Source organism: Otolemur garnettii, unplaced genomic scaffold (genome assembly GCF_000181295.1).
Source record: "Otolemur garnettii isolate 467f Iridium unplaced genomic scaffold, OtoGar3 scaffold00023, whole genome shotgun sequence".
Taxonomy (NCBI): domain Eukaryota; kingdom Metazoa; phylum Chordata; class Mammalia; order Primates; family Galagidae; genus Otolemur; species Otolemur garnettii.
In genome coordinates, this window is record NW_003852418.1 from 6,043,667 (window position 1) to 6,070,320 (window position 26,654).

A 26,654-nucleotide genomic window follows, 5' to 3' on the forward strand; every position below is an offset into this window, starting at 1 on the left:
CGGGCGCCTGTGGTCCCAGCTACTTGGGAGGCGGAGGCAGGAGACTCACTTGAGCCCAGGAGTTGGAGGTTGCTATGAGCTATGATGCCACGGTACTCTACCCAGGGCAACAGCTTGAGGCTCTGTCTCAAAAAAATAAATAAAAATAAAAATATCTGGGCATTGCTTGGGACATCTGTAGTCCCAGGTACTTGGGAGGCTAAGGCAAGAGGATCACTTAAGCCAAGAGGTTGAGGTTGCTGTGAGCTATGACACCACAGTGCTCTACCAAGGGTGATAAAGTTAGACTCTGTCTCAGAAAACAAAAAGACTAAAGGAGGCCATGTATATGAAGTCTCTGAGGTAGCGTCAGAAGTGGCACACAGGTGCCACCACAAAGTGGTAGAAGGAGTGGCAAAGTAAAATATCCAGACGGTACAGGGCCAGGGAAGAAATTAGGGGATGGCAGAGTAAAAAAAAATGCAAATAAAGAGGGCGTGCCAGTGGGAGGGGTCTGCTGCAGCATGGGCATCTAGACCTGGTCTAGATGCGTTGAAATATGGCTGGAAAGTGCAGAATCAGGGCATCAAGGAGCAGCAGAGGTGCCTGCAGTGAGAACTCTGGCAAGGAATCAGCCCCTCAGCTTGTGTGGTGGTTTGGGAAGAGTGAGGGAAAAAAGAATAATGTCATCCAGGGAAGAAGAAATGGTATCAGGAAGGACTTGGTCATAGCGGTGATTTGGAGAAAATGAAGAGGTTGTGCAGGTGGTAAGGAATACCAGTGACAGGAAACAGTAAGGCGGTGCTAAGCCTGGCACCGTGAAGTCCACTCTCTCTTCTCTTTGCCCTACTCAGTAGGGTTGGATGAAGAGTGAGTGGGAGAACTAGAGGGTCTCCTGGGAGAATATAGTATGTTCTAAGGGACAATCCAGGTTTCACTCAGGACAAAGGATAGCCAGAGAGATGTGCTCTAGATTGGCATGTCTCTGAGAAGGTTTGATTGTCTGGTTGATAAGTTGATGAACAAAATACTTGCTTTGGCCCAACTGGATCAAGTAATGGGGATCTTCACGGTTTGGTACAGTGACAAGGAATTTAGGTAGCTGTAAGACAGGTGTTCCTAGCCACTTAGATTCCACCTAAGGGAGCAAATGTCTTCCTGAGAGACAAACCACTCTAAGCCTGAGTGATCCAGGGCAGTAGTCAAGTGGACCAGAGCGAGGCAAACCTAGAATCCAGGTCAGGCAGACTTAGCGAAGACCCAGGAAGAACCCGTAATGCAAATGTTATTTCATCAGAGTCTTTTATGCATAGCATCTCTCTTGCTCATCATAATGACAATTTGTGGTAGAGGCAATTATCTGCATTTTTCAGGTGACAAAACGGAGGCCTAGAAGTTTCCAGTAGAAGTCGGAGCTATTCACCCAAGGAATATCTTACGTATTCCAGCCTTTAAAGGGTGTTTGTTTTCTGTTTTGGAAGCTAGGACTCCATCCCAGGCTAACTGAAGGTTCTGTGGGGGAATTCATCTCTCCTCCCAGGATCCCGAGCCTCTGGGGTATGGGTAGGACCTGGGGTGAAGAGCCTGGCCATAATTTGTGTACCTGAGTGTGTGTGTGTGTGTCTAGAAGGGCTACACAATCAGTCTGTCCCCTCTAGGGGTCAACCAAACACACACAAATATACATTTGGGTGTGTCTCTGTCTATGCCATAAGTGTCCAGAAGAAGAATTGAAAAAAAGATCCTTATTTCTCTTTGTCCTCTCTCCTCCGTTTCTTCCTCTTTCCATGTTTTCCTTCTCATTTCTCTGTTCTTCTTCGTTCTCTGTGATCTTAGAGGTCACTGTGATCAAGTCCTCAGTGCAGACTTGTCACTCAGCTTTGTTCTGTGTTCCATGTCAAAGGACAGGGTCTCTGTGTGGTTGAGACTTTGTAGCCTCAGTTACTTGCTGTGTAATCCAAAGTACTGCTGACAGTGGCCAGGGTTGGAAGAGGGATGGACTGAATTTGGTGTAGCCTCACCTGAGACTGAGCCTCACTTCAGTTCTGAGCTCTCTATCTGGTCCTAAAGGCAGGACCAGAGGGTACATGTTACTACAGACAAAATTTTGTTTTGGAAGTTAAGATAGAGGGCTGAGGTCAGGGGATCACTGAGACCAGAAATTCAAGACCAGCCTGAGCAACATAGTGAGACCTCATCTCTACAGAAAATAAATTAGCTAGGCACAGTGACACATACCTGTAGTCCCAGCTACTCGGGAGGCTGAGGCAGGAGGATCACCTGAGCTTAGGACTTCGAGGCTGCAATGAGTTATAATTGTGCCACTGCACTCTAGCCTGGACAACAGAGTGATACCCTGTGTATTAAAAAAAAAACTGATCAGGGGAAATTGAGGAAAGTTGTACCTCTGCAGCCTACAAGTCAGCTTGTCTGTCTCTTCTCCATGGCAACAGGGGAGAAGAAGGAAGGCTGGTCGTGGGAGTCCTACTTAGAGGAGCAGAAGGCCATCACTGCCCCAGTCAGCCTCTTCCAGGACGTGAGTTGGACAATTTCTGCCTAGGAAGAGCTTATCTTCCCAGGCCAGGGACTTACTGCCTAACCTAGGCCTTCTGGGGTTTTCTGCATCTCATATCCCTCAATGGACTGGCAAAATGGAAGAGGGAGAGACTGGATAAGGCCCAGAGTGGACATGGGCCCTCTGTAAGAGGCTGCCAAGGTGGGAAGAAATAGGGAGAAGGAGCCCAGGCTCACCCATCACTGGGCCTGCAGACTATTGACTTGTGGCACTTCCAACTCAATTCAGTACTAATCATTCCATGACTTGGGTGAGAGGGAGCCCTCAAGTCCAGCCCTGACTCAGCCCACATTTTTCAGGGGCCCTGGAGCTATTCTGTCCCTCCCTGGCTCCCTGGAGTAAAGATCCCCAAATAAGTTGCCCTTTGATAATACCAAGCGGGTGGGGCCTAAAGGCAGCTCCTTCACCCCAAGCCCACTAGGCAAGGCTAAGGCTGGATAGAAGCTGGGTCCTCTCCACTCTGTGCGTTGACAGTCCCAGGCAGTCACCCATAACAAGAATGGCTTCAAACTGGGCATGAAGTTGGAAGGCATTGACCCGCAGCACCCATCCATGTACTTCATCCTCACTGTGGCTGAGGTGAGCTGGGGCATTGGTACCACATTGCTGATGATGGCTCTCAGGGTAGAGGGATGGAGCCCAGTGGGGATGGGAAGAGAGGCCCTGCCCTGCTCTCGGAACAATCTAGCAGAGGGTTAAGTTAGCAAACACAGAAAGCTTAACAACAACAACAACAAAAAGAACAACAAAAAAAAAAAACAGAGGAAATGTGTGTAATGGTGCTGTTACTGACCGTGCTGGGGGACCTCGAGGAAATCCCAAGGGCCAGGGATGCTGGCATGAGTCAAACAAGGTCTTTGTCCTCTAGGAGCTCACAGACAAACATCAGTGACTTGCCAGGTGGGGCAGCAGACATGAGCAGGGAGACACAGGGAAGGAGTGGTCAGTTCTGCCTAGGGAGGCAGAGGGAGCTTAGAGGAAGGGTCACCTTTGCAGAATCCTGAGATATGAGTTATGATGAAAAGGGAGTTCCAAGTAGAAGCAGCAAAGTGAGCAGGGGCTCTGGGGCACAGAACAGACTGCCACATTCAAGGACTTGTTAGCTCAGCAAGACCAAAGCAGAGTGTGTGAGTGAAGGGGACTGGGGGAAGGAAAGGTCACTAGGGCCCTGTGTGGTGAGCTGTGGTGAGTGCTCTCAGAGTTCTGTCCAGGGCTTACAGGGCAGGAAGATGTCCTAGAGTCCTCCTGTCTTATACCCAACACTCAGGGCTCATGAGTACATAAGCTGTCCTCACTGCAGAGTGGAGAGCATGGGGCAGGTTCAGGATGGGGAAACCTGGGGGCAAAGAAAGGTGTGGTTGGGGAGCTTACTGGCATTAGAACCCCTGAGACCAGCAGGCTGGGCCAGGAGAGGTGGGGCAGCTGCTGGCATTGGAGTCCTTGTGATTGTCCTCATGGGGCCAGGTCTGTGGCTACCGTCTACGTCTGCACTTTGATGGGTATTCCGAGTGCCATGACTTCTGGGTCAATGCCAACTCCCCTGACATTCACCCTGCTGGCTGGTTTGAGAAGACTGGGCACAAGCTACAGCCTCCCAAAGGTAAGACCTAGCTGGGTTGTTCATGTGGAGCAGTGAGTCCTCAGACTCATCCCTCTTCCCCATGGGTACCTTCCAGCTCTCCAGTTTTTTTCACCCTGTACCCTGTTCCAAAGCCAGCCTCTCTTTACTGTGTCTCTGTATGACTCTGCCCCAGGGCCGAGTTGGCCAGAAGCCCTCCCCAGTGCTTCTGCTTTGCCTTTGCCCTTTGAGTGTCCACCGAGGTCAGGTCCTGCTTTGGCAGCAGGCCCCTGGGAAAGTTCTTGAGGGTTGTGGGGTCTTCAGACCTGCCTGATTCTGCTGCTTCAGTGTGGGGTTCCCTCACCATGGTGCAGCCTCTGCACGGTGCTCTGTTCGTCCCCTTCGAGGGGCCTAGGTTACAAGGAGGAGGAGTTCAGCTGGAGCCAGTACCTGCGCAGCACAAGAGCTCAGGCTGCCCCCAAGCACCTGTTTGTGAGCCAGAGCCACGTGAGTGCCCCCGAGTGAGAGTGGACGTCAGCCCCCGGGCTTGAGCTGCTGCAGCTGGCCCAGGGTATCTGACTGATTGGAAGAGAGCTTGTCTCCCTGTCCTCTCAGCTTTGTTCGGGTCTTTCACATCAGGTGGGAGGGCCCAAGGCCAGAGGGGGAAACTGGTCATAGGTGTCTGCCACTTCCCTCCCTCCTTCCCTTCTGTGGAAATCCTCTCCTCCACACACCCCGCGGAGTCCCTGGCTCACTGCCTCAGCCTGGCACTGAGATATCATTGCTCAAATACTCTTGCGTTGGTTCACTCTGCAGTTTCAAAGCCCTTGTTCTGGGAGCTTCTTTCTTCTTCCTTTTGACCCACATTGAGACTCTCCCATTTATTTCCCAAAACTCACCCGTTGTCTTTTTCTCTATTCAAGGCAGCTGCCAGCTTATCCAGCAGTTAAAGTATCTCATGTGATCCCCCAAAAATGTCAGAGATACAGGGAACCCCTTAAAAATATTCCCATATTGAAAGTCCATGGTCTCTGTGGGCTGAGGCTCCACCATGCTGTTCAGGCAGGGACAGTTATCCCCCCAACCCAGTCCAGCCTCAGATTCTATACTTGGAGGTTCCCAGATAACCAGCGGGGTCCCACCTGCTGTTGTGACAGGGAATGCAGATTTCTAAGTCAAACTGTTAGACTAGCCTTGTGTTCCAGGTCAAGTTATTTGATCTCTAGAATGGGAATGACAATACCTATGTGGTAGGGTTGTGGTCAAGGTCGCGAGAACTCTGCCTGCTACATGGCAGGTGTCCAAGTTATAATGACTCTCTCCCCACTCTGGGCCATAGGTGTCAGCTCTTCCCCACCCCCCAACTATTGCCACAGCTACCTCAGGCCAAGCTTGTCCAGGTAAAGGAGACTTGTACTCAGCCTGCCAGGTTCTCAGGGTGAATGCATAACCCCCTGCCAGGCACTCACCTTCTGCCACAAGTGAGTCCTCTTCTGAGTGCATCTTGGAGGCCAGAAGTCCCTGAGTAGCTCCGACTTAGGTGACAATTCTTTACTGGAGGGACCCTCTTTTCCAGCCTGGTTCTCTGTCCTTCCTCCTTTCCCAGCCCAAGGCCATCCTCCTCTGGAACCTACTCCTTTGTTTACCAGTGGGCTCTGGGCTAGCACTAGCCAACCTGGCCCTGGCTGTGGCAGCCCTTTTTCTTGCCTGTAGAGCCCGCCACCCCTGGGCTTCCAGGTGGGCATGAAGCTGGAGGCTGTCGACCGCATGAACCCATCGCTCGTCTGTGTGGCCAGTGTGACTGACCTGGTAGACGGCCGCTTCCTGGTGCACTTTGACAACTGGGATGACACTTACGACTACTGGTAGTGAGAGGGCCCTGTGGGCAGGGGGCAAGGGCAGCTACTTTCACACCTCAGGCACCCTGTGGTCCACTAGGTCCAGTCCCGACGCGCAGATCTTGCTTGGGGTGGGGGATAATAGATTTGAGCTGTATCAGGAGAAACACGGCTCAGTATTAAATGTTTCATCTAAAAATACCATGGTTAAGATGAGCAGACCCCTGTGATTCATGATTTTCCCTTAGATATTATGGTGGTGTTAGAGTTTTTAGTTAATGTTGCAATGTTCTAACTTTGTCATCAGCCATCTGTCTTCCTCTCACTAAGAAGTAGGGTGAGGTTGGGCCTTGAGTAATGCTGTCACAGGATAGCAGGCTCAGGGCTGCAGAGTTTCTCTTGGGACAGTGACGTATTCTTGGGTTTCAGGTGTGATCCCAGCAGCCCCTACATCCACCCGGTAGGCTGGTGCCAGAAGCATGGAAAACCCCTCACCCCTCCACAAGGTGACCCTGCAGGCTGAGCAAGACTCCCAGGCCTGGTCCCCCCCTACTCCCCTGATGCCTTACCACTGCCTCATTAGCTGGTTCTTAGGGTCGGGGTGAGAGGACAGATAGGAGCTGGCGTCTCAGCTTTGATTTTAGGAGAGTCTTGTCCAACCCTGATTCTTGTAGGGAAAGAAACTTAGGTGACCATTTCAGCGTGGGAGCAAGGAGTCCAAAGCAAAGAAAATGTGTCCCTCCTCCCGGGACTATTGCTCTGGCCTACATACAGCTCAGGTTCAGATGGGGCTGGAGTGGGAGCAGCAGGCCAAGGGCGACCACAGACAGGTTCCCCTAGGCAGCCTGTGAGCTGTTGGGGTATGTTCTGCGTGTTTCTCCCCAGGACCCCTCTGCCTCAGGAGCCCTGTTCAAGGAACTGGATGAAATGATGTAGGGGGGAGATTCTACTCCTTTCTGGTGCTGGTGAGGGACAGGGAGCTCCCCCAGTACACCTGGATGGCTGGACACTGTTCTCATCCTCTCCTCCAGACTACCCAGACCCTGATAACTTCTGTTGGGAGAAATATCTAGAAGAAACTGGGGCCTCTGCTGTGCCCACCTGGGCCTTCAAGGTGGTGAGTCAACAGTCTGTCCCCTAGAGCTGAGCTCTGGAAGATGTGGGGCACTTGGCCAGCTGGGGGAGCCTATGGCAGGCCACAGTTCCCCGGGCACAGCACTGGGGCTTCCTTCTCAGGCCTCAGCTGTGCTGGGCTGGACCTTGGCCTGAAGGCACCTGTCCTTCTGCAGCGACCCCCTCACAATTTCCTGGTCAACATGAAACTGGAGGCTGTGGACCGCAGGAACCCAGCCCTGATTCGTGTGGCCAGCGTGGAAGATGTGGAGGACCATCGGATAAAGGTGGCTTTGGGACCCTGGGGCTAGGGGAGTGGACAGGCTGGTTGGGCAAGAATCCTGTAGACTGATTAAAGGTGAAAGGCATGTCATGACACAGGCGAGGCCAAAGAGCTTGGATCTCGTTCTTGCCTCACCTGTGACTTATTTTTGTGGGCTTGGACCCTTCTCTGAACCCTAACTTTCTCATCTAGTAAACGGGCCTAAGAATCCTTGTCCCACCCAAAGGTTGTTGGGAAATACCAGTAACTTATGGAGCAAAGCTCATGGGAACCAGGCGGCCAAGGTGGATTACTGTGGGGTTGACTCCTTGGTTCTTTCAATCTGAGGTCTTACTTCTGACAGGCCCTGGGGAGGGGGAGAGCCTCCTGGAGCCCCGAGGACCTCCTGGCTGAGCTGGGCTCTATGAGGAACACCTGACCTCGGAGGGCCTTTCTCCCCAGCTTCACTTTGATGGCTGGAGTCATGGCTATGATTTCTGGATCGACGCTGACCACCCAGACATCCACCCTGCGGGCTGGTGCTCCAAGACAGGACATCCCCTGCAGCCTCCTCTCCGTGTGTACCCCTAGGGCACTCTGAGCCTTTCCCATCCCCCCAAGCTCTGACAACTCTCCCCTCCTATAGCTTTCCCAGGAGGCTCTGACACTCCTGTTCAAGTATGACACAGACTCCGGTGCCCATCCTGAGCTCTGGAGTCCCCATCCTCTCTACCCCAGGACTGTCTGCTATACTGAGCCGTGCTTCTGGCTGCCCCAGTTTGGGGTTTGGGGTATTGAGAGGTGTGAAGAGGCCAGCTCACCTGGCTGCATGTGATTAGGGGTAGATACACACCCAGGGGTTTCTCTCAGCATCTAGCAGAGCTACACCAGGCATGCATTGTGTTTGCCAAGGAAATACTGGCTTCATTAAGCAAAACTCTAGTCCTCTACACAGGGAGGGCTCAGAGTTCAGGTCAATGGACCACTCAGACCCATTTTCACATTCAGGATTCCCCTCATTTCCCTGCTGCCACCACGTCTGTTTCACGTGAGGTGTGGGGTATCAATCCTGCTTAAATGTTCTTCCTCCAAGCATGAACAGAGCCAAGAAAAAGTTACCAAAGTCTTGGAGGTGAAAACAGGGAAAAGAACAGATGATAACATGAATCTGCCTGATGTGGCTTCTGAGGGACAGTGTGCCCATACCGTCAGTGCATTGATCTTTTCCCTGAGCATTCTTCTCTCAGGGACGGCTGGCATGACCTGCAGGTTACACCAATGTACATGAGGGCCAAGTCCTCCTTCCCCAGCCATCCTGTAGCAGAGAGTGGTGGCAGGGCCTAATGCAGGCTGCTCTCCTGGGGAAGTAGGCCTTGCACAGATCTTTCCCATGGACACTGCTCCTTCCCTGTCTTCCGGCCCCCACTCCCAGGACTTTGTGCTGACCCTTTTCCTTCTGCTTCCAGGTCCCAGAGAGCCCAGCTCTGCCTCCCCTGGTAGCTGTCCCTCTCTCAGCTATAGGAGCCTGCCCCACACTAAGACCTCCAAATACAGCTTTCACCACCGGTGAGCGAAGGCTCCTGCCCAGAGGAGTTTTGCTTAGTTGTTATTCAGGGAAGGTCTGTTTTGTACCATGCACAGCCAAATCAGGGTTCACCAAGTCACCTTCCAAATGGGACCAGATTTAGGGAGGGCTCAGTGGGCATAACTTAAGCCTTCTTTTCCCCCAGGAAGTGTCCCACTCCTGGTTGTGATGGCTCTGGCCATGTCACAGGCAAGTTCACAGCTCACCACTGCCTCTCGGGCTGCCCACTGGCTGAGAGGAACCAGAGCCGGCTGAAAGCAGAGCTGTCCGACACAGAGGCCTCAGCCCGCAAGAGGAACCTCTCAGGCCTGTCCCCAAGGAAGAAGCCTCGCCATCACGGCCGGTATGGAGGCCAGGGAGTCAGGCTCTGGGCTTCCTGGGTGTGGGGCCTGTGTCGTCTTAGGCCAGGCCAAACAGACTCTTTGTGATGGACTTGGTCCCTTTGTTTCCAGAATCGGACGCCCTCCCAAGTATCGGAAGATTCCACAGGAAGATTTCCAGAGTAAGTACCGGTCATCTCTTCTCATGTCCTTGGTGGGATGAGACACCAGGCTTGCCCAGAGTGGGACCAGCTAGAAGGAAGGCTGCCTCTCTGTTAGAGGTACTTGGGAAGCATAGAGCAGTGACAGGAGCACAGGAAGGGGTCCTAGGGGCCCTGGGCTCCAGTCTCGTTTCCCCCAGGTGAGAGTCAGTGGGAAAGGCACAGAGCCTCTCTGGGCCTCTTGGTCTCCACTGTCAGCAGGCTGCTGCCCCTGGCTGTGCTCTTCCCTCATTCCAGGCTTCTTGGGAAGGAGCCCAGTGCTCTCATTTTCTATCTGCGTGACGGAGCAAGTCACATAACATCTCTGAGCCTCAGTTTCTTCACTTGAAAATGGGGGTAAAACCAGCCTTTCAGTACCTGAAATAATAGTGTTTGCTACTACCATTTACTGAGCACCTACTATGGGCCATGGTGCTTTACAGGTACTGTCTCCAGTGCTCACAGGTGTCCTATTTTGAGGATATTGTTCTCTCCTTCTAAGAAAGGAGCAATGTGAGGCTCAGAGGGTGAAGTCATTTGCCCAAGGTCATCAGCTAAGGGGCAGAGGTGGGATTCAGATTCTGACTCCTACCACATGCTGCTGGTAAATAGACATAAAGCACCCAACCCCCTGTCAGTTCACTTCCCAACCTCCTATGTTAGCTTGCCAGGGCTGCCATAACAGTGCTGCAGACTGGGTGGCTTAAACAACAGGAAGTTGTTTTTCACAGTTCCAGTGACTGGAAGTCTAAGGTCAAAGAGGCTCCATTGAAGGCCTCCTGGGCCTGCAGATGCCGGCCTTGCTGTGTTCAGACACGTCTTTCTTCTGTGCACTGGCATCCCTGTATTAGCTCATTGTATGTCCAGGAGTCTCCTTTTGTAAGGACACCAGTCAGATTGGATTAGAGCGCATCCTAATGACCTCATTTCAACTTAATCACCTCTTTAAAGGTCCTTTCTCCAAATATAGTCCCATTCTGGGTCAGGTACTGGGGCTTAGGGCTTCAGCATATTAATTTGGGAAGGAACATGGTTCAGCTCAAGGGTAGGAACAGAATGTCTGAGCCCTCCAGTGGGTGGCAAATTTGTCTGACATCTTCAACCATCAGTATAGGGCCTGATACCCAGCAAGAAAGCTGGCAGTCTTGCCTCAGTTGAATTGAATGCACACATCATCTGAAGGCTGAAAGAGACTTTTAGCAATCACCTGGTTCCGTGTCCTTGGACAGCACCGACTGTGTTCCCGCTTTTTCAGGAGCAGTCTCTATAACCAGCGCAGCATATAAACTAGTGATTAGAAGCGCAGCCCTGAAGTTAGACTGCCTTTTTTATAGGCTGTGAGATGTGACCCTAGGCAAGTGACACCACCTCTCTGAGCCTCAGCTTCCTCATCTGTAAACTGCTGATAATAATAGCACCCACCCCATGATGTGGCAGAGGCTTTAGTGCAATGACCGACACGCACACGCACTGCTCTGCACCGCTCCCTGCTGGTGGTGGGATTAGTCTGAATCTTCCCTGACTCCCTCTTGCTGTTCCATACTTTCTCCTTTTGGTGGTAACTGAAGCAATTTCTGCAGCCTCAGGCCTGAGTGATGATGGTCTTGGGTGGCCCCAGGCCCTCAGAATGAGGACTTCTGAGGATCAAACTGCCCTGGGCACTTCCAACCGCCTTTGGTCACTTGGTCAGCTTCCATTGCAAGACCAAGTTCTGACCACCAGGGGGCACTTGCCTACTGTGTTCATCCCAAAATTATGACAATTCTTGGGAAGTTATAGCTTTCCAGAGGCTGAGACTGTGGTCCAGAGAGGGCAAGGAAAGACTTACCCAGAATTTCAGAGACAGATAGGAGACAGAGCCCAGTTCTCTGACCTCTGTACAGGGCTCCTCTTTCCAATCAGTGGGTCTCTAGCTCAGAAGAGACACTAGTCACTCTGGGTTTTGCTCTGGAGACAACTTGTCATGCACCATGGGTAGCCCTTCTCAGTGTAGGCTCTGGGACTTGCTGGTGAACAGCTCCATAGAAATGGCTGTCTGGAGGGGCCCCAGGAGTGTCCGGTGCTGGAAGGAAACAGCAGCTGTTTCTGCTGCGGCCAGATGGTCCGTAGTGAGTTAAGACACTGTGACTGCCTGTGAGAGCTCCTGGCCTGTGCTCTGGGGAACAAAGATAAGGAGGGAAGCTCCCTACCAACTTGGCATTGTTCCTCAAAGCCCAGCCTAGGGTATGAGGAGGACCAGATATAGGACTTCAGAGAGGGGGCACCTAGGTGGACAGGGGGCCACACCTGTGGCCAGGGAGGTGAGATGTTTGTGGTGGTAGCTCCCACAAGAGATCCTGGGTGTGCCCCAGATGGGCCATGAGAAGGTCTGGCTGTGCCGTGCAGAGGAAGTGGCCCCTTGCTGGTGCGGAGCTGAGGCCCTCTGGGGTACGGGCAGATACTAGGGCTCATGATGAGTAGTGAGGGCAGCAGGGAGGCAGAGCCACAGGAGAGGAGCAGCCGGTGGGGCTGGGGATGGAATCCAGAGGCTCTTCGGTGAGTAAAGGGCAGAAGAGCCAGACCAAAAGGCTGTGACACTGAGGGAAAGGTTGGGACAGTCCGACCAGCAGGGAGGGTCTTTGAGAAGAGGGCACTGTGACACATAACACTTACCATTGTACAGTATAAGAAAAAAAAATGAGAAGAGGGCATTGGAGGTGCTGCTTTTACATGCAGCTGGAACCAGCACTGAGAGGATGAGGAAGAACTAGCTCTCCTGGACTGTGGGCAGAGGCTGGGCAAGCCCATGGGAGAGTGGCTCCTTCGCCAAAGGCCAGCCAAGGCTGGTAGGGGTGGCACGCAGACCTGGATGTAGTCGTTTTAAGGCAGCCAGGCATGGATAAAGTCCAGGTGGGCACGTGCCAGGGAGGAGGCCCAGCCGAGCCGTGCCTGCAGCTTTGTAGAGCCACTTGAGGCTGGAGGTCAGGAGTCAGGCATCCCAGAAGCAGATGAGGAAGCAAAGCCACAGGCATCACGGAGTTGGAGGGTGGGTCAGGGGTGACCCTCCTATGCCAGAGAAGGTGGTGGTACAGACCAGACTGCTGGGGGAGGGAGGAGGAACTGGAGCCTCCAGCAGTGGCAGTGGCTAGAGGGTGGCCTTAGACTGGCCACAGTGATGGTGGTTCTGAAGCAGAGTCACTCTGGCTCTGAGCAAATTGGCTGGGGCCCAAAAGGACTTAGGAAGAGAAGGGCAGTCAGGATGGGTTTCTGACACAGGCGCTGAGCATATTTGGCTTCTGGGGACCATTTTGATGCGTGATATCTAGAGAGCGGTGTCTTTGGAGATGCTCCAGCAGCTCCGACGAAGTATCCTTTTAGGCCTAGAGTGGTGCAGGCTCAGCGAGAGGGGGTGAGGGTCATTCCAAATAGCTGACCTGAGAGTCTCTAAAGTGAGTGACCCACATGCCCAGAAGGAGCAAGTGCTGAGTGGAAGGTCAGGAGTGTGGCTCACCATCTTGACTCTGCCGGCTGCCGGAAGGGCCCCTGATTCTGTCTGCCCTGCCAGCCAGTCTCCTAAGTAACCTGGGTATGAGCAGGCTGCAGACGCCTGATCAGTTCTCAGCATCAGCCTACCAGCCTCTGCCTCTGCTTTCCAGCACTCACCCCCGATGCTGTGCACCAGTCCCTCTTCATGTCAGCCTTGTCGGCCCACCCTGACCGCTCACTCTCAGTGTGCTGGGAGCAGCACTGCAAGCTCCTGCCGGGAGTGGCAGGTATCTCAGCCTCAACAGTCACCAAGTGGACCATTGACGAGGTGAGGAGCAAGGGGCTTGTCCTGTCCTTCCCCACTTCCACTTCTTACCACACTCTGACGGGAGGGCTCAGGAGAGGGTCTGGGGAGATAGGGCCCAGTCTTAGCCCTGGCACTAGCTCCTACATGGCCCTCCTGTCCTCAGTCCCTCTGGCTGCCCAACAGGCTGCTTGATACGCTATCCAATAGGCCCACCATGGTGGATGGGGAGAGGGCCATGCTGCTAGTTCAGCCAAATGTCCAGCAGGAGAGACAGGCTTCAGTCCCAGGCCTCAGGAGTGAGGGCCCCACCTTATACATCTACCAGAACAGAGACCTAAGGATCCCAGAGGCTGATGAGAAAGGCCACACTGGCACAGGCCAGAAGGCACCCAGGCTGTGTAAGCCAGCCCCTCTCCACACTCCCAAGCCCCTGGCCAACTTGTCTTCTTTGGTTTCCAAGGTCTTCGGCTTTGTTCAGACTCTGACAGGTTGTGAGGACCAAGCACGCGTCTTCAAAGATGAGGTAAAGTGCAAGTGCAGAGTGGGCCATCGAGCCAGGGTCACTTTGTCCTTAAGAAAGCAGGAAGCAGGTGCCCTCCCCAGCACTGCCCCAGCTTGGGAGGGACCCCTTTTGCCCCACCAGGTGGGACTAGACAGAGCGACCCACATCTCTGAGAAAAATCTGGTATGGACTATGGCCCAGCTTGGGGACCCTGTGCGTTCAGATCATCTTCAGGAAGCAAAAACCATTCTAGAGGCAGGATTCCATTTACTCCTCTGCTCTCTGCCCAGTCCTTTGTTTGCCAAACTTAGCTTCATCAGTGATGGGCAAGAAATTAAAGCGTACTTTTTTTCCTCCAATCCAGTATGACTGTTAGAGCATAGTTTGAATGGCCCAGGTATTGCTATTTACTGCAGGGATCCTAACATACACTCAAAAATCTTTACTAAGTAAAGAAGTAGGGCCGGGCTCAGTGGCTCACACCTATAGTCGTAGCACTCTGGGAAGCTGAGGCAGGAAGATCACTTGAACTCAGAAGATTGAGACCAGCCTGAGTAAAAGTGAGACTCCATTTCCACAAAAAATGAAAAATCAGCTGGGGCTTGGCACCCATAGCACAGTGGTTATGGCATTAGCCATATACACCGAGGCTGGCAGGTTCAAACCCAGCCCTGGCCAGCTAAACAACAATGACAACTGCAACAAAAACTTGCCAGCATTTTGGCGGGCGCCTACAGTCCCAGCTACTTGGGGGGCTGAGGCAAGAGAAGTGCTTAAGCCTAAGAATTTGAGGTTGCTGTGAGCTATGGCGCCATAGCACTCTACTGAAGGTGACATAGAAAGACTCTGTCTCAAAAAAGAAAGAAAGAAAGAAAAGTCAGCTGGACATGGCAGTGCATGCCCATAGTCCCAGCTATTTAGGAGGCTGAGGCAGCAGGATCACATAAGCCCAGGAGTTTGAGGTTGCAGTGAGCTCTGATGACACCATTGCACTTTAGCCAGGGTAACAGAGTGAGTCTCTGTCTCCAAGAACAAAAGAAAAAAATAGTGTGTTGTAGATAAAAAAAAGAAATACTAGGACAGTGCCTGTGGCTCAAGGAGTAGGGCGCCGGCCCCATATACCAGAGGTGGCAGGTTCAAACCCAACCCCAGCCAAAAACTCAAAAAAAAAAAAAAAAACAACCCCACTAACTTTCATCAACTTTGGAGACTGTCTGGGGTTGATTCCCAGTTTTGCCCACGTTATCCATTTACTGCCTCTGCACCTGTATCTTCTTGTCTGTAAAATGGAGATAAAGTAAAAATAATGAGGTCTACTTTACAGGGCCATTGTGAGCACTGGAAATGATGACTGAATCTCATACCAGCATGTCTAGTCTAAGTACTGTGGTGTGTCTCTTAGTGATGGGGATGCGTTCTAAGAAATGTGTCAGGTGGCTTTGTTGATGTGTGAATACCAGAGCGTATACTTATACAAAGCTAGAGGGTGTATGAATATTTTTTGTTTATATATATATTTGTTGTTGTTGTTGAGACAGAGTCTCACCATGTTGCCCTCAGTAGAGTGCTGTGGTGTTACTGCTCAAAGCAACCGCAAACTCTTGGGCTTAAGCAACTCTTTTGCCTCAGCCTCCCAAGTAGCTAGGACTACAGGTGCCTGCCACAACACCCAGCTGTTTTTAGAGACCGGGTTTCACTCTGGCTCAGGCTGGTCTCAAACTTGTGAGCTCATGCAGTCCACCCACCTCGGCCTCCCAGAGTGCTAGGATTACAGGCGTGAGCCACCTCACCCAGCCACTGGGTGTTTGTTAATTGAGACCAAATGTATGTGGAATGAAATGCTCACTTCTTCAAAGTACAACTCCACAAGGTTTATTAAAGGTGACCCCAACACTTCAATTAAGATTTAAAATATTTGCATCATACCACAAAGTTCTTCCTCAGCCCCTTTTAGTCCGTCCTTACCTTAAAATACAACCACTGTTTTAATTTCTAACATCATATATTAACTTTGCCTATTCTTGAACTCACAAATGGGATTATATAGCATGTACTCTTTCGGGCCCCTTTTTTTTTCAGTTTTTTTTTTTTGGCCAGGGCTCAGTTTGAACCTGCCACCTCCAGCATATGGGGCCAGCACCCTACTCCTTTGAGCCACAGGCGCCTCCCCTTTCAGGCCTCTTTTTACCCACTGTAATGTTTTTGAGGTTTTCCCCTGTAGTTAAGTGTACCCGTAGTTGTTTTATTGCTGAGTAGTGCTCTATTTTATGAATATACCACAATTCTCCTGTTAACAAATATCCAGCTTGTTTTCTCTTCCCTGAGATTTGAATGCTGTGCAGTTTTTTGTTGTTGTCTTTTTTGTTTTGTTTTTCGAGGCAGTCTCAAGCTGTCACCCTGGGTAGAGTGCCATGGTGTCATAGCTCACAGCAACCTCCAACTCGGGCTCAAGTGATCCTCTTGCCTCAGTTTTTCTATTTTTAGTAAAGACAGGGTCTCGCTTTTGTTCAGGCTGGTCTTGAACTCAGGAGCTGAAGCAATCCACCTGCCTTGGCCTCCCGGAGTGCTGGAATTACAGGCATGAATCCTGGCCCTGAATGTGGTGTTTTTTGTGAGCAAAGTTAAGTTTGCATTGGCTTTATTATAGCCGTGTCACACTAGTTTTGGATTCGTGAGAACCCTCAATGCTTTTCATGTCCACTACAATCAAACCCAGTTTTTCCACGTGTCCTTGTTCCACTAGGCTTTTAAAAAATTAACCTAATATAAAACTTCGCGTATACCCTATTAAATATTACCATATTCGCTTTATAACTTTATTGTTTTAAATCTTGCTTTTTGTCAATCTGATAGTAAGCCTTTCCAACCTTATACAATTTGCATGTTTAATAACTAAGCCTTCTGTATCTTTCTCCAAGTCTTCACCACACACTGAATGAGATAACAGAACCATGTGGCATCCCATTGGAGATCTTCCTGTGGGTTTACAGGTCATAAATCAACACTTTCTGAACATACTTGTCAAGCTAGTTGCAGAACCACCTGAGAGCTTGATCCTCCAGCCTGTGCTTGGCTCTGCCTTCTCCCCTTCTTATGGGTCGTCTATACCAGTTGTCCTCAGGGTAATCTGTCCTTCCTCTCTTACTTTTTTTTTAGAGACAGAGTTTCACTTTATCAGCTTCGGTAGAGTGCTGTAGCATCACAGCTCACAGCAACCTCCAGCTCTTGGGCTTAGGCCATTCTGTTGCCTCAGCCTCCCCAGTAGCTGGGACTACAGGCGCCCGCCACAACGTCGGCCATTTTTTTATTGCAGTTTGACCAGGGCCAGGTTTGAACCTGCCACCCTTGGTATATGGGACCGGTGCCCTACTCACTGAGCCACAAGTGCTGCCCTCTCTTACTTATCTTTACTGTGGTCTTTGTGTACTTTGTGTATTCACTTAGTCTACAGCAAACGGTTGCTGATGTCTATTCTGTGCCTGGCCCAGTACGAGCTGGTGTAGATGAGAAGTCCCTGCTCTTAGGGTTTCCTACTTAGTAGGGGACAGAATTGTAAATTGCTGCTTCTGCTGGAGTGTGGTGAGGGCTCTGAAAGGAGCATGTGCAGGTGTCATGGGAGCTCAGAGTAGGAAGAGGACACGGGGACCAGTGGGCTCTGTGGGCAGTGTGGCCAGATGAACACCGGCCTCTTTTACTCCCTGAATGTCCCTTTTTCTTGGGCTCCTGGTGGCCTACACCTGCCTGTCATGATAACATAAAGTCCCCTCAATTGAGTTCTTAAAGTACTGGTTATAATTTTAGCTTGGCCTGTGTTAAACATTCTGCATATGATTCTCTAAGGATCTATCCAGAGTACCCCCGTTTGGGGAAATTCCCTGAACAGGTCTCCATAGTGTTACTGAGGTTGTTGCTTGCGGTGGATTCTTGCATTTGGTTCATGTTATCCATTTTCCTATTGATTTCCTCTATCTTCAAGGTCAGAACATGACTCTCCCTCTGACTATATGGCTCAAAACTCCCATCACACCAGCACACATACAACATCTAGTATTTTCTTATATAACCCCATTGTCTCCTTATATAGCCTCTCCCTGCCAGACCACAAAGTCCTTCCTTTGAAGAACTTGGAACCTCACAGGGGTGGGGGACCTGTGGCCTCAGGGCCACATATGGCCTTCTGAATCCTCTACTATAAACTTTTTTTTTTTGGAGACAGAGTCTCAAGCTGTCACCCTGAGTAGAGTGCTGTGGCATCACAGCTCACAGCAACCTCAAACTCTTGAGCTTAAGCAATTCTTTTGCCTCAGCCTCCCAAGTAGCTGGGATTACAGGCGCCTGCCACAACAACTGGCTATTTTGTTGTTGCAATTGTCATTGTTGTTTTAGCTGCCCTGGGCCAGGTTCGAACCTTCCAGCCTCAGTATATGTGGCTGGCGCCCTACTCACTGAGTTACAGGCACCACCTATAAACTTTTGACTAAATCTAAACTTGAGGGGACAAATCCTTTTAATAAAGGCTACTGGTTTCCTACCCCTCTGAATGATAATACATGAATTCATGGAAGAATCCATACTTACCTCTGCCTAGAGCTCCTTCCTTTCACATTCTGAACTTTAAAATCTCAAAGTCACTTAGGTGACAGCTTGACATCTTAGTGGACTAGGCTTATGATTCAGTGGGGTCCTCAGGAGGGACCCCCAGAGCCTGAGCTGCACAGGTGTCTGGATCTGGGTATTTCTGCACATATACACCCACTGGAATCAGCAGAGAGGTCTCTACAGGTCCAGGGGACTTGTTTCCTGTGATAACAGGTGCCCCTCACAGCTCAGGACTGGGTACGTCTTCCAGTGAGGAAGCACTGGGGCAACGAGGAGTGGCGGACTGTGTAGGAACAGGGGGGTTGTACTTACTCATCAGACCTCAGATTTTAGGCCTGGGAGGTTCCTTTTCACTTCAGCTGGTCATTTTAGGCTGAACGGAAGCATCATGAAAATAATCTCATCAGGAGCATCTGGCTATTAGGCCTTTCTTTTCTTTCCTTCATTTTTTGGGAAGGTGTTTAGCCGTCAGAAGCTTCCATGGTTAGAGGATAGGGAAGCAACAGGTAACTTTTCTCAGCTGCTGGGAGACAGATGTGTGAGGTTCATTGCCCTCCCCCCCATCTTTTAGCCTCTAAAGATGCCGGCCTTTCTGAGATACGGGCCTGCGGTCCCCACATGCCAGAGATCCTTTTATTCATTCTTTCAGGATTTACTGAGCACCCACCACATGTCCTGGTGTGCTCCTGGAATACAAATGAAGAAATATATACAGTGCAGTGGCATTCGCCAGGCTGTGTGAGCTCTGGGCAAGGCAGGAGGTGTGGGCAATTCTGAATGGTGGGAGAGGCATTGCTGACTGTGGGAAGGCCTGCCAGCAAGGCGGGGCAAAGGGAGCAGAGGTCCAAGGATGAATACACCCAGTGATTGAGGAAGGGTCTGTCATCCAGGCAGTGGTGCTGGGTGTAAGGAAGGCTTGCATGGAACTGGGGACAGGACCAGGCTTGGAGAACATCACCCTCTGAGGCACAAGAAGTGTGTCCATAGGTGCCCCTCCCCACACTCACAGGTCAGCGCTTACAATGTGTGTTTGGGGCAAATTCATTAGCCTTTCTGCTTCAGTCTTATCTATAAAATGGGGGCAATATTAGTGTTGCTTCCTAGGGTTGCCCTGAGGAATAAATGAATCAGTATGTAACAAGTGGTTCAGAGCAGTGCCTGGCACATAACAGAGCACACAGAAGTGTTTCAGTCACAAGGATTCCAGAGGATTGAGCGCAGGAGGAATGATGCCTGCTCAAGAACGAGCCCCCAGCTCAGTCTGTTGCTCCAGTCTCCCTCCCAGCACCCATCATCCCACTCCCTCCTCCTCAGCTGCTTTCTTGCCTCCTCGACTCTGCCCATATACCAAACTGCTGGAATTGACAGCTGCCAACAGTGTCCATACTTGCTTCGCCCGTTTTTAGATGAAGTAGTTTTATTTTATTTATTTTATTTTACTGTATTTTTATTGTTGAGGACTCATTGAGGGTACAGAGAACCAGGTTACACTGATTGCATTTGTTAGGTAAAGTCCCTCTTATAATTGTGTCCCTCCTCCAAGAGATGTGTCACACACCGTGACCCCTGACCCCCTCCCTCCTTCCCTCTTTTCCCTCCCCCCTTCCCTTATCCCCCACCATGTACTAGGTCAATAATTGCCCTCATATCAGAATTGAGTACACCGGATTCTTCCGTTTCCATTCTTGTGATGCTTTACTAAGAAGAAGGTGTTTCAACTCCATCCAGGTTAATACAAAAGATGTAAACTCTCCATCTTTTTCCATGGTATACATATACTACAGCTTCTTAATCCATTCCTGGATTGGTGGGCATTTAGGTTATTTCCACATTTTGGCGACTGTAAATTGAGCTGCGATAAACAGTCTAGTGCAAATATCCTTATGATAAAATGATTTTTTTTTCCTCTGGGTAGATGCCCAGTAATGGGACTGTAGGATCAGATGTGAGGTCTAGTTTGAGTTCTTTGAGGATTCTCCTTACTTTCTTCCAAACCGGTTGTATTAGTGTAAAGTGTTTCCTTCTCTCCACACCCATGCCAGCATCTGCGGTTTTGAGGCTTTGTGATGAGAGTCAGTCTCACTGAGGTTAGATGATATCTCAGGGTGGTTTTGATTTGCATTTCTCTATTAATTAGGGATGATGAGTATTTTTTCATATGTTTGTTAGCCATTCGTCTATCTCCTTTAGAAAAGGTTCTATTCATCTCGCTTGCCCATTGATATAAGGGATTGTTGGCTTTTTTATGTTGATTAATTTGAATTCTCTGTAGATCCTAGTTATCAAACTTTTGTCTGATTCATAATATCCAAATATCTTTTCCCATTCTGATGGTTGTCTGTTTGCTTTGGTTGTTGTCTCTTTAGCTGTACAGAAGCTATTCAATTTAAACAAGTCCCATTTGTTTATTTTTGTTGTCAAAATTGCCACTGAAGTCTTCTTCGTAAAGTCTTTCCCCAGTCCAGCATCTTCAAGTATTTTCCTCGCAGTTTCTTCGAGGATTTTTATTGTTTCATGCCTTAGATTTAGATCTTGTATCCGTCTTGAATCGATTTTAGTGAGTGGAGTGGATGAAGTAACTTTAAATAAATTACAGACATCATGACATTTCACCCCTGCAAACCCTAAGGCCTGTCTCGTGTAACCACAATATTGTTATCCACCCAACAAGTTGACAGTAACTCCTTTCTGTTATCCAGACCCAGACTATATTCCTATTTACTCAGTGTCTCAACATGGTTTTTTACAGTTTTTAAGCCAGAATCTAAACGAGGCCCACATAATTGGTTTTGGTTTTCAGTTCTCTTAAATATCTTCCATTCTAGGCCAGGAGTAGTGGCTCACACCTATAATCCTACACTCTGGGAGGCCCAGGTGGGTAGATTGCTTGAGCTCATAAGTTTAAGACCCGCCTGACCAAGAGCAAGACCCCGTCTCTACTAAAAACAGAAAAATTGAAGCAAGGGGATCATTTGAACCCAAGAGTTGGAGGCTACTATGAGCTATGATGACTCCGTGTCACTCTACTCAGGGTGACAGCTTGAGATTCTGTCTCAAAAAACAAACAAACAAACAAACAAACAAAAATATCTTCTATTCCAGAATAGCCCCTGTCCTTTTTTTTTTTCTTTATTCTTTTTTTAATGATATTTTAAAAAATCTTGCAGAATGTGTCCTTCTGGATTTGTCTCATTGCTTTTCTGTGGTGTCACTTACCTTGCTCCTCTATCCCCTGTGGTTCCTATTACCTGAAAGTTAGATCCAAAGGCTTGGTTAGATTCAGATTCCCCTCTCTCTCTTCTCCTGATTTCAGCAAGAGTTGCTCATAGATGATTCTGTGTACCCTCTTTTTTTTTTTTTTCCTGTCTGTTACCTTCCTGCTGGATCACGCAACACACAGTGTCTGGGTGTCTTGCTGTTGGCAACACTAAGATTGACCATGAGGTCACATGGGAATAGCAGTGGGTTTCTTTCTTTTTTGTTTTTGAGACAGAGCCTCAAGCTGTCATCCTGGGTAGAGTGCTGTGGCATCACAGCTCACAGCAGCCTCCTACTCCTGGGCTCAAGTGAGTCTCCTGCCTCCAACTCCCAAGTAGCTGGGACCACAAGCACCCGCCACAATGCCCGGCCATTTTTTTTGTTTGTTTTTTGGTTGCAGCTGTTGTTGTTTGGAGGGCCCGGGATGGATTCCAACCCGCCAAATCAGGTATATGTGGCTGGAGCTTTAGGCGCTTGAGCCACAGGTGCTGAGCCAAGCTGCAGGTTTCTTGAAGCCACTGTCCAGGGGTACTCAAGAGACATTTTGCAAATACAAATGCTGAAACTCAAGCCAGTCGGCAGAAAAAGAGAAAGAGAGAGAGTACATGTTGAGAGCGTGGGGAAACCAGGGGCTGTCTTTCTTTCCTTCTCTGTCCCCATTGCTATCTTCCTTTTTTCCTTTCTCCCTTCCTCTTCCTTTCTCCTTGCCCTTCCTCCTTCCCCTTTCTTCCCTCCCACCATCTCCTGTACTCCCATTTTTCTCCCTTCCTCATTCCACATGCATACTCCCACCTTTCCTTCACCCCTTCCCTACGACCCTCCCACCTTCTCCTGCCTCCACCTCCCTCCCCCAAACCCTCAGATGATTGACGGCGAGGCCTTCCTTTTGCTGACACAGGCGGACATCGTGAAGATCATGAGCGTCAAGCTGGGCCCAGCCTTGAAGATCTATAACGCCATTCTCATGTTCAAAAATGCTGATGACACCTTAAAGTGACTGGCCCAGGGCTGGGCCCTCCTCCTTGCTGGGCCTCCCTCTCCACTTGATGATTCCTTCCTAACTTGAGTTCCTCATGTCCCCACCACGCCCCCACCCTCTGTATCTGACCAGGGTTGGCCCTTCCTGGAAGGTGCATGGGAGCAGAGGAGCCCAGGGAAGGTGGAATCCCAGCCCCAGTCCTGGGGCTCATGTGCTGTCTGGTGCACCAGTGAGGTGTGACCGGGCCGAGAGGTGTTACTGAGGGAGGAGGTTGGAGGTGCCCTCCCTTTGGTCACCCCACAGCCCCAGCTGACTTGTTTTATCACCAAAGGGTCTTTTTCTTAATGGTTAAGAAGAAACCACTCTGGTACAGCAGGAGTTATCTGATCTGAGGCCCTTCCCCCTTTTCGGCATCTCTCCATCTTTTCTCTCCTTGGTTCCTTTCCCCCTGGAAGAGGTGAGCCTGCCATGAACACGTTTGCTCCTGAAGGCCCCTCCCTCCTCCCTTTCTGTCCGCTTGTTTTGCTGCCCTCATTCCTGATGCCTGGTTTTTTGGGCACAGCCCCCACTAGTTCCTGCCCCTTAGATGTATGAACCTCAGAAACATGTTCTCATATGTTCCATTGGGAATCGCTGGCTGCCTTTCTCCTTTTTTCCTAGAAGTGGGGGTTTCTGAGCCAAGCTGCCTTCTTAAGCATGCCCCATTTTGGACTGGTTTTGGCATTTGTGTGCCATCCCAAGTCCTAGCCCCAGCAGAGTGAGCAGGCAGGCAGAGCCTGTTGGCAACTGGCTGAAGTTGAGGCTCCACGCTGTTCCCCATACACCCTTCCTGAGTTGGGTCTAGGGAGGAGGAAGCCCAGCTGGGAGACCAGCCCAAGGGTATGTCAGACAATCTCGGGTCTTTGGCGAGAGAGGCAGCCCCAGCAGGCATGGTGGCACCCAAAGCTGGGCATAGCATCCTTTCTGCAGCCATAGACCTCCACAAAGGTATTGCCTGTGGGTGAGGTCCCCAGGCCTCCTCCTCCTGCCATGAGCATGTGGCACTCTGTCCAGCACCCCTACCCCCATGACATCACATTCAATCTGGCTCTTAAATATTTGCCTCTACTCTTTTTTTTTTTTCTTTGAGACAGAGTTTCACTATGTCACTCTCAATAGAGTGCCATGGCATCATAGCTCCCAGCAACCTCAAACCCTTGAGCTTAAGCAATTCTCTTGCCTCAGCCTCCCAAGTGGCTGAGAGTACAGGTGCTTGCCACAACACCCAGCTATTTTTTTTTTTTTTTGGTCATTGTTGTTTAATAGGCTTGGGCTGGGTTCGAACCCACCAGCCCTGGTGTATGTGGCCAGCACGCTAACCACTGGTCTACGGGTGCCAAGCCAGTTTGCCTCTACTCTTGAGGCGTTTTACAAAGACCACCGAAAGTTGGGCGTTAGGAAGGTGAACTCTTCTATCTTTGAATTCTCTCGGTCCCTTAAGCCCTCCTTGCCACTCTCCATCCGTCTTGCACTGCCAGCTGGCTCCCTACTTGGGCTCTGGGACTTTGACCTCTCTGTGTTAGTGGGGGCCTAGCCTCTACTGAGCCACTGCCAAACCTGCCTCCCAACCTGGGGGGAAGGGCCAGAGCCCCCAGCAGGAGCCAGCCCCACAGGGAGGTGAGGAGCCACTGCCAAGCTCCTGTGCCCCCAGGTGCTGACATGACTGCAGACTGTGGGGCCAGGGGGTCCTTTCCCAGACCCCTTTTCTCAATCATGTGAGATCTGTCTGTGTGTATGTGTGTGTGTGTGCGCGTGCGCGCGTGTCACTCTCAGAAGTGTTTGACAGGGTGTAGATGTGAAGTTCAGTGCTGGGAAAATGTCAAGGGCTATTATTAAAAAATGAAGATATACTTTTTCCTTATGAATGGGAAAACCAAAGCTCTCTTGATTTCCTACCACATCCCAGTAGGGACCTCTCTCTCTTGTGGCCCAGATAGTGTTTTGAGGACAGCCACTCAGCCCCCAGCTGAGCTCCCACAGGGCTTCAGATGTTCTTTCCCTTTCAGCCCTGAAAGGTTCAGCCTTTGTGCGCAGGCTTCCTGGGAGCTCCTCGGGGTGAACACTGGGTGTACAGCGGTGGCATTGGTGCCACCGTGGCTGAGAGTACAGAGGAGCCAGTCTTAAGCCTTTCTTTCATCTTGGTTGCCTGGGTGGTGGCAAAACTCACCAGCAACTTGTCTTCAGGCTGCCCCTCTAGAAAATGAGCGGCACAGTGCGTGTTGTGTGAGAAAGCAAGTTCCCTGTGGCTGGGGCTGTCGGCCGCACAGCTTCTAAGGAGGGTCTGGGACAGCCTTTGCTTGCAGATCTGCCAACCACCTGATGCCTGCCTGTGGGAAGGCAGGACGGACTGAGGGCCTTGGAGAAAAGGGACCCAGGCCTGCAGACTTGGAGGCCCCCGCACTTTCTGCACTAATGTCAAACTCTCTGTCAAGAAACCAAATCATTCAAAAGTGGGAAGAAATCTGCCTTTTGTCCACCCCACTGCTCCTTCACCCCGACTCTGTCCCCGATGAGATCACTGCACCTTGACCTGGGAGCACAGAGAGGGCGGGGTTGGCAGCATTTTCTGCTACCCTCTGCCCTCTGCCCTGCTCTCTAGCAGCGGGTGCCACTTACATTTTGGCACCTGGCAGCCTCGCCCAGCCCCTGCTCAGCCATGGCTTAGGGCCAGGAGGACCTTTCTGTTTAATTTCTGAAGCAGAGAGAATAATCTCAGAGTTTGAAAATGAAGCCTTTTGCACTTTTATTCGGATGCACTTTGGTGGGGTCATGTTTTTGTATTTGCCTCCTGTGTGCACACGTGTGTGTGTGTGTCTGCGTATGTGTGTGTTCTTTAAGAGTTTCTTCTGGCTTACTCTTGAGGGAGAAAGCGTTACAAACAAAATGTCATGTAATTTGTCAGTGTATCAAAACAGCATAAATAAACTTGAACAACTGATGACATGAAGCCAGCCTCTTTATCTGTTTTCATGGTAAAACATCCAGAAAACACAAAATGATTATCATCAGTAACACCATTACTGAAAAGGCTGAAGTGTTCTCTTTGCTGATTGTTAGGGGCCTTAAAGAATCGAATTTTTTTGGCTCAGCGCCTGTGGCTCAAGTGGCTAAGGTGCCAGCCACATATACCTAAGGTGGAGGGTTCAAATCCAGCCCGGGCCGCCAAGCAACAATGATGGCTGCAACCAAAAAATAGCTAGGCGTCGTGGCAGGCACCTGTGGTCCCAGCTACTTGGGAGGCAGAGGCAGGAGACTCGCTTGAGCCCAGGCGTTGGAGGTTGCTGTGAGCTGTGATGCACAGCACTCTACCCACGGGGACAGCTTCAGGCTCTGTCTCAAAAAAAAAAAATCGAATTTTTAAGATAAGAAAGGATAAGGATAAATGGGTATGCTGGTGTACATTGAAAGTATAAACAGAGAACCCCCAGGGATCAGTGTGAAAAAGAGCCTGATCCTTTACATTTTATAAATGGCAAGGGCAGGAAATTCAATGAAGCCTCCAGTTTTTACAATAACATTAGCCAGGTGTGCCTCATGCCTGTAATCCCAGTACTTGGGAGGCTGAGGCGGGTAGATTCCCTGAGCTCACAGGTTTGAGACCAGAGTGACACCATGTTTCTAAAAATAGCCAAGTATTGTGGCAGGCACCTGTAGTCCCAGCTACTTGGGAGGCAGAGGCAAGAGAATGGCTTAAGCCCAGGAGTCTGAGGTTGCTGTGAGCTATGACACCACAGCACTCTACCCAGGGTGACAGCTTGAGACTCTGTCTCGGAAAAAAAAAAAAAAAGTAGCTGGGCTTTGTGGCAGTAGGCTGAGTCAAGAGAATCGCTTAAGCCCAAGAGTTTGAGGTTGCTGTGAGTTGTGACGCCATGGCACCCTACTAAGGGTGACATAGACTCTGTCTCAAAAAGAAAAAAGTTTCAGAAAACTAGAAAAAGAAGGAAATGTTATCAACTTGATAAAGGGCATCTGTAAAAATCCCACAGCTGATATCATACTGAGTGATGAAATGCTGTGTGCTCCCTCCCAAGGATCAGGAACAAGACATCGATGCCTGCTCCCTTCTCCTGCTATT

General features: G+C 50.3%; 1 protein-coding gene across 1 annotated transcript in view; it reads left to right on the forward strand.

Moving 5' to 3' along the window:
• Positions 1-22,558, forward strand: part of L3MBTL1 (L3MBTL1, histone methyl-lysine binding protein) — a 32,852-nt gene extending 10,294 nt beyond the window's left edge. The window contains exons 7-22 of the mRNA XM_012803800.1: positions 2,405-2,515; positions 3,029-3,133; positions 4,019-4,154; positions 4,528-4,619; positions 5,826-5,977; positions 6,380-6,456; positions 6,982-7,067; positions 7,240-7,350; positions 7,788-7,902; positions 8,792-8,891; positions 9,056-9,253; positions 9,363-9,412; positions 13,066-13,223; positions 13,663-13,725; positions 13,846-14,067; positions 22,424-22,558. Of these exons, the coding sequence (XP_012659254.1) occupies positions 2,405-2,515; positions 3,029-3,133; positions 4,019-4,154; positions 4,528-4,619; positions 5,826-5,977; positions 6,380-6,456; positions 6,982-7,067; positions 7,240-7,350; positions 7,788-7,902; positions 8,792-8,891; positions 9,056-9,253; positions 9,363-9,412; positions 13,066-13,223; positions 13,663-13,725; positions 13,846-14,067; positions 22,424-22,558 (1,911 nt within the window). The remainder of the gene's footprint in view (positions 1-2,404; positions 2,516-3,028; positions 3,134-4,018; positions 4,155-4,527; positions 4,620-5,825; positions 5,978-6,379; positions 6,457-6,981; positions 7,068-7,239; positions 7,351-7,787; positions 7,903-8,791; positions 8,892-9,055; positions 9,254-9,362; positions 9,413-13,065; positions 13,224-13,662; positions 13,726-13,845; positions 14,068-22,423) is intronic.
• Positions 22,559-26,654: the final 4,096 nt, after the last annotated feature.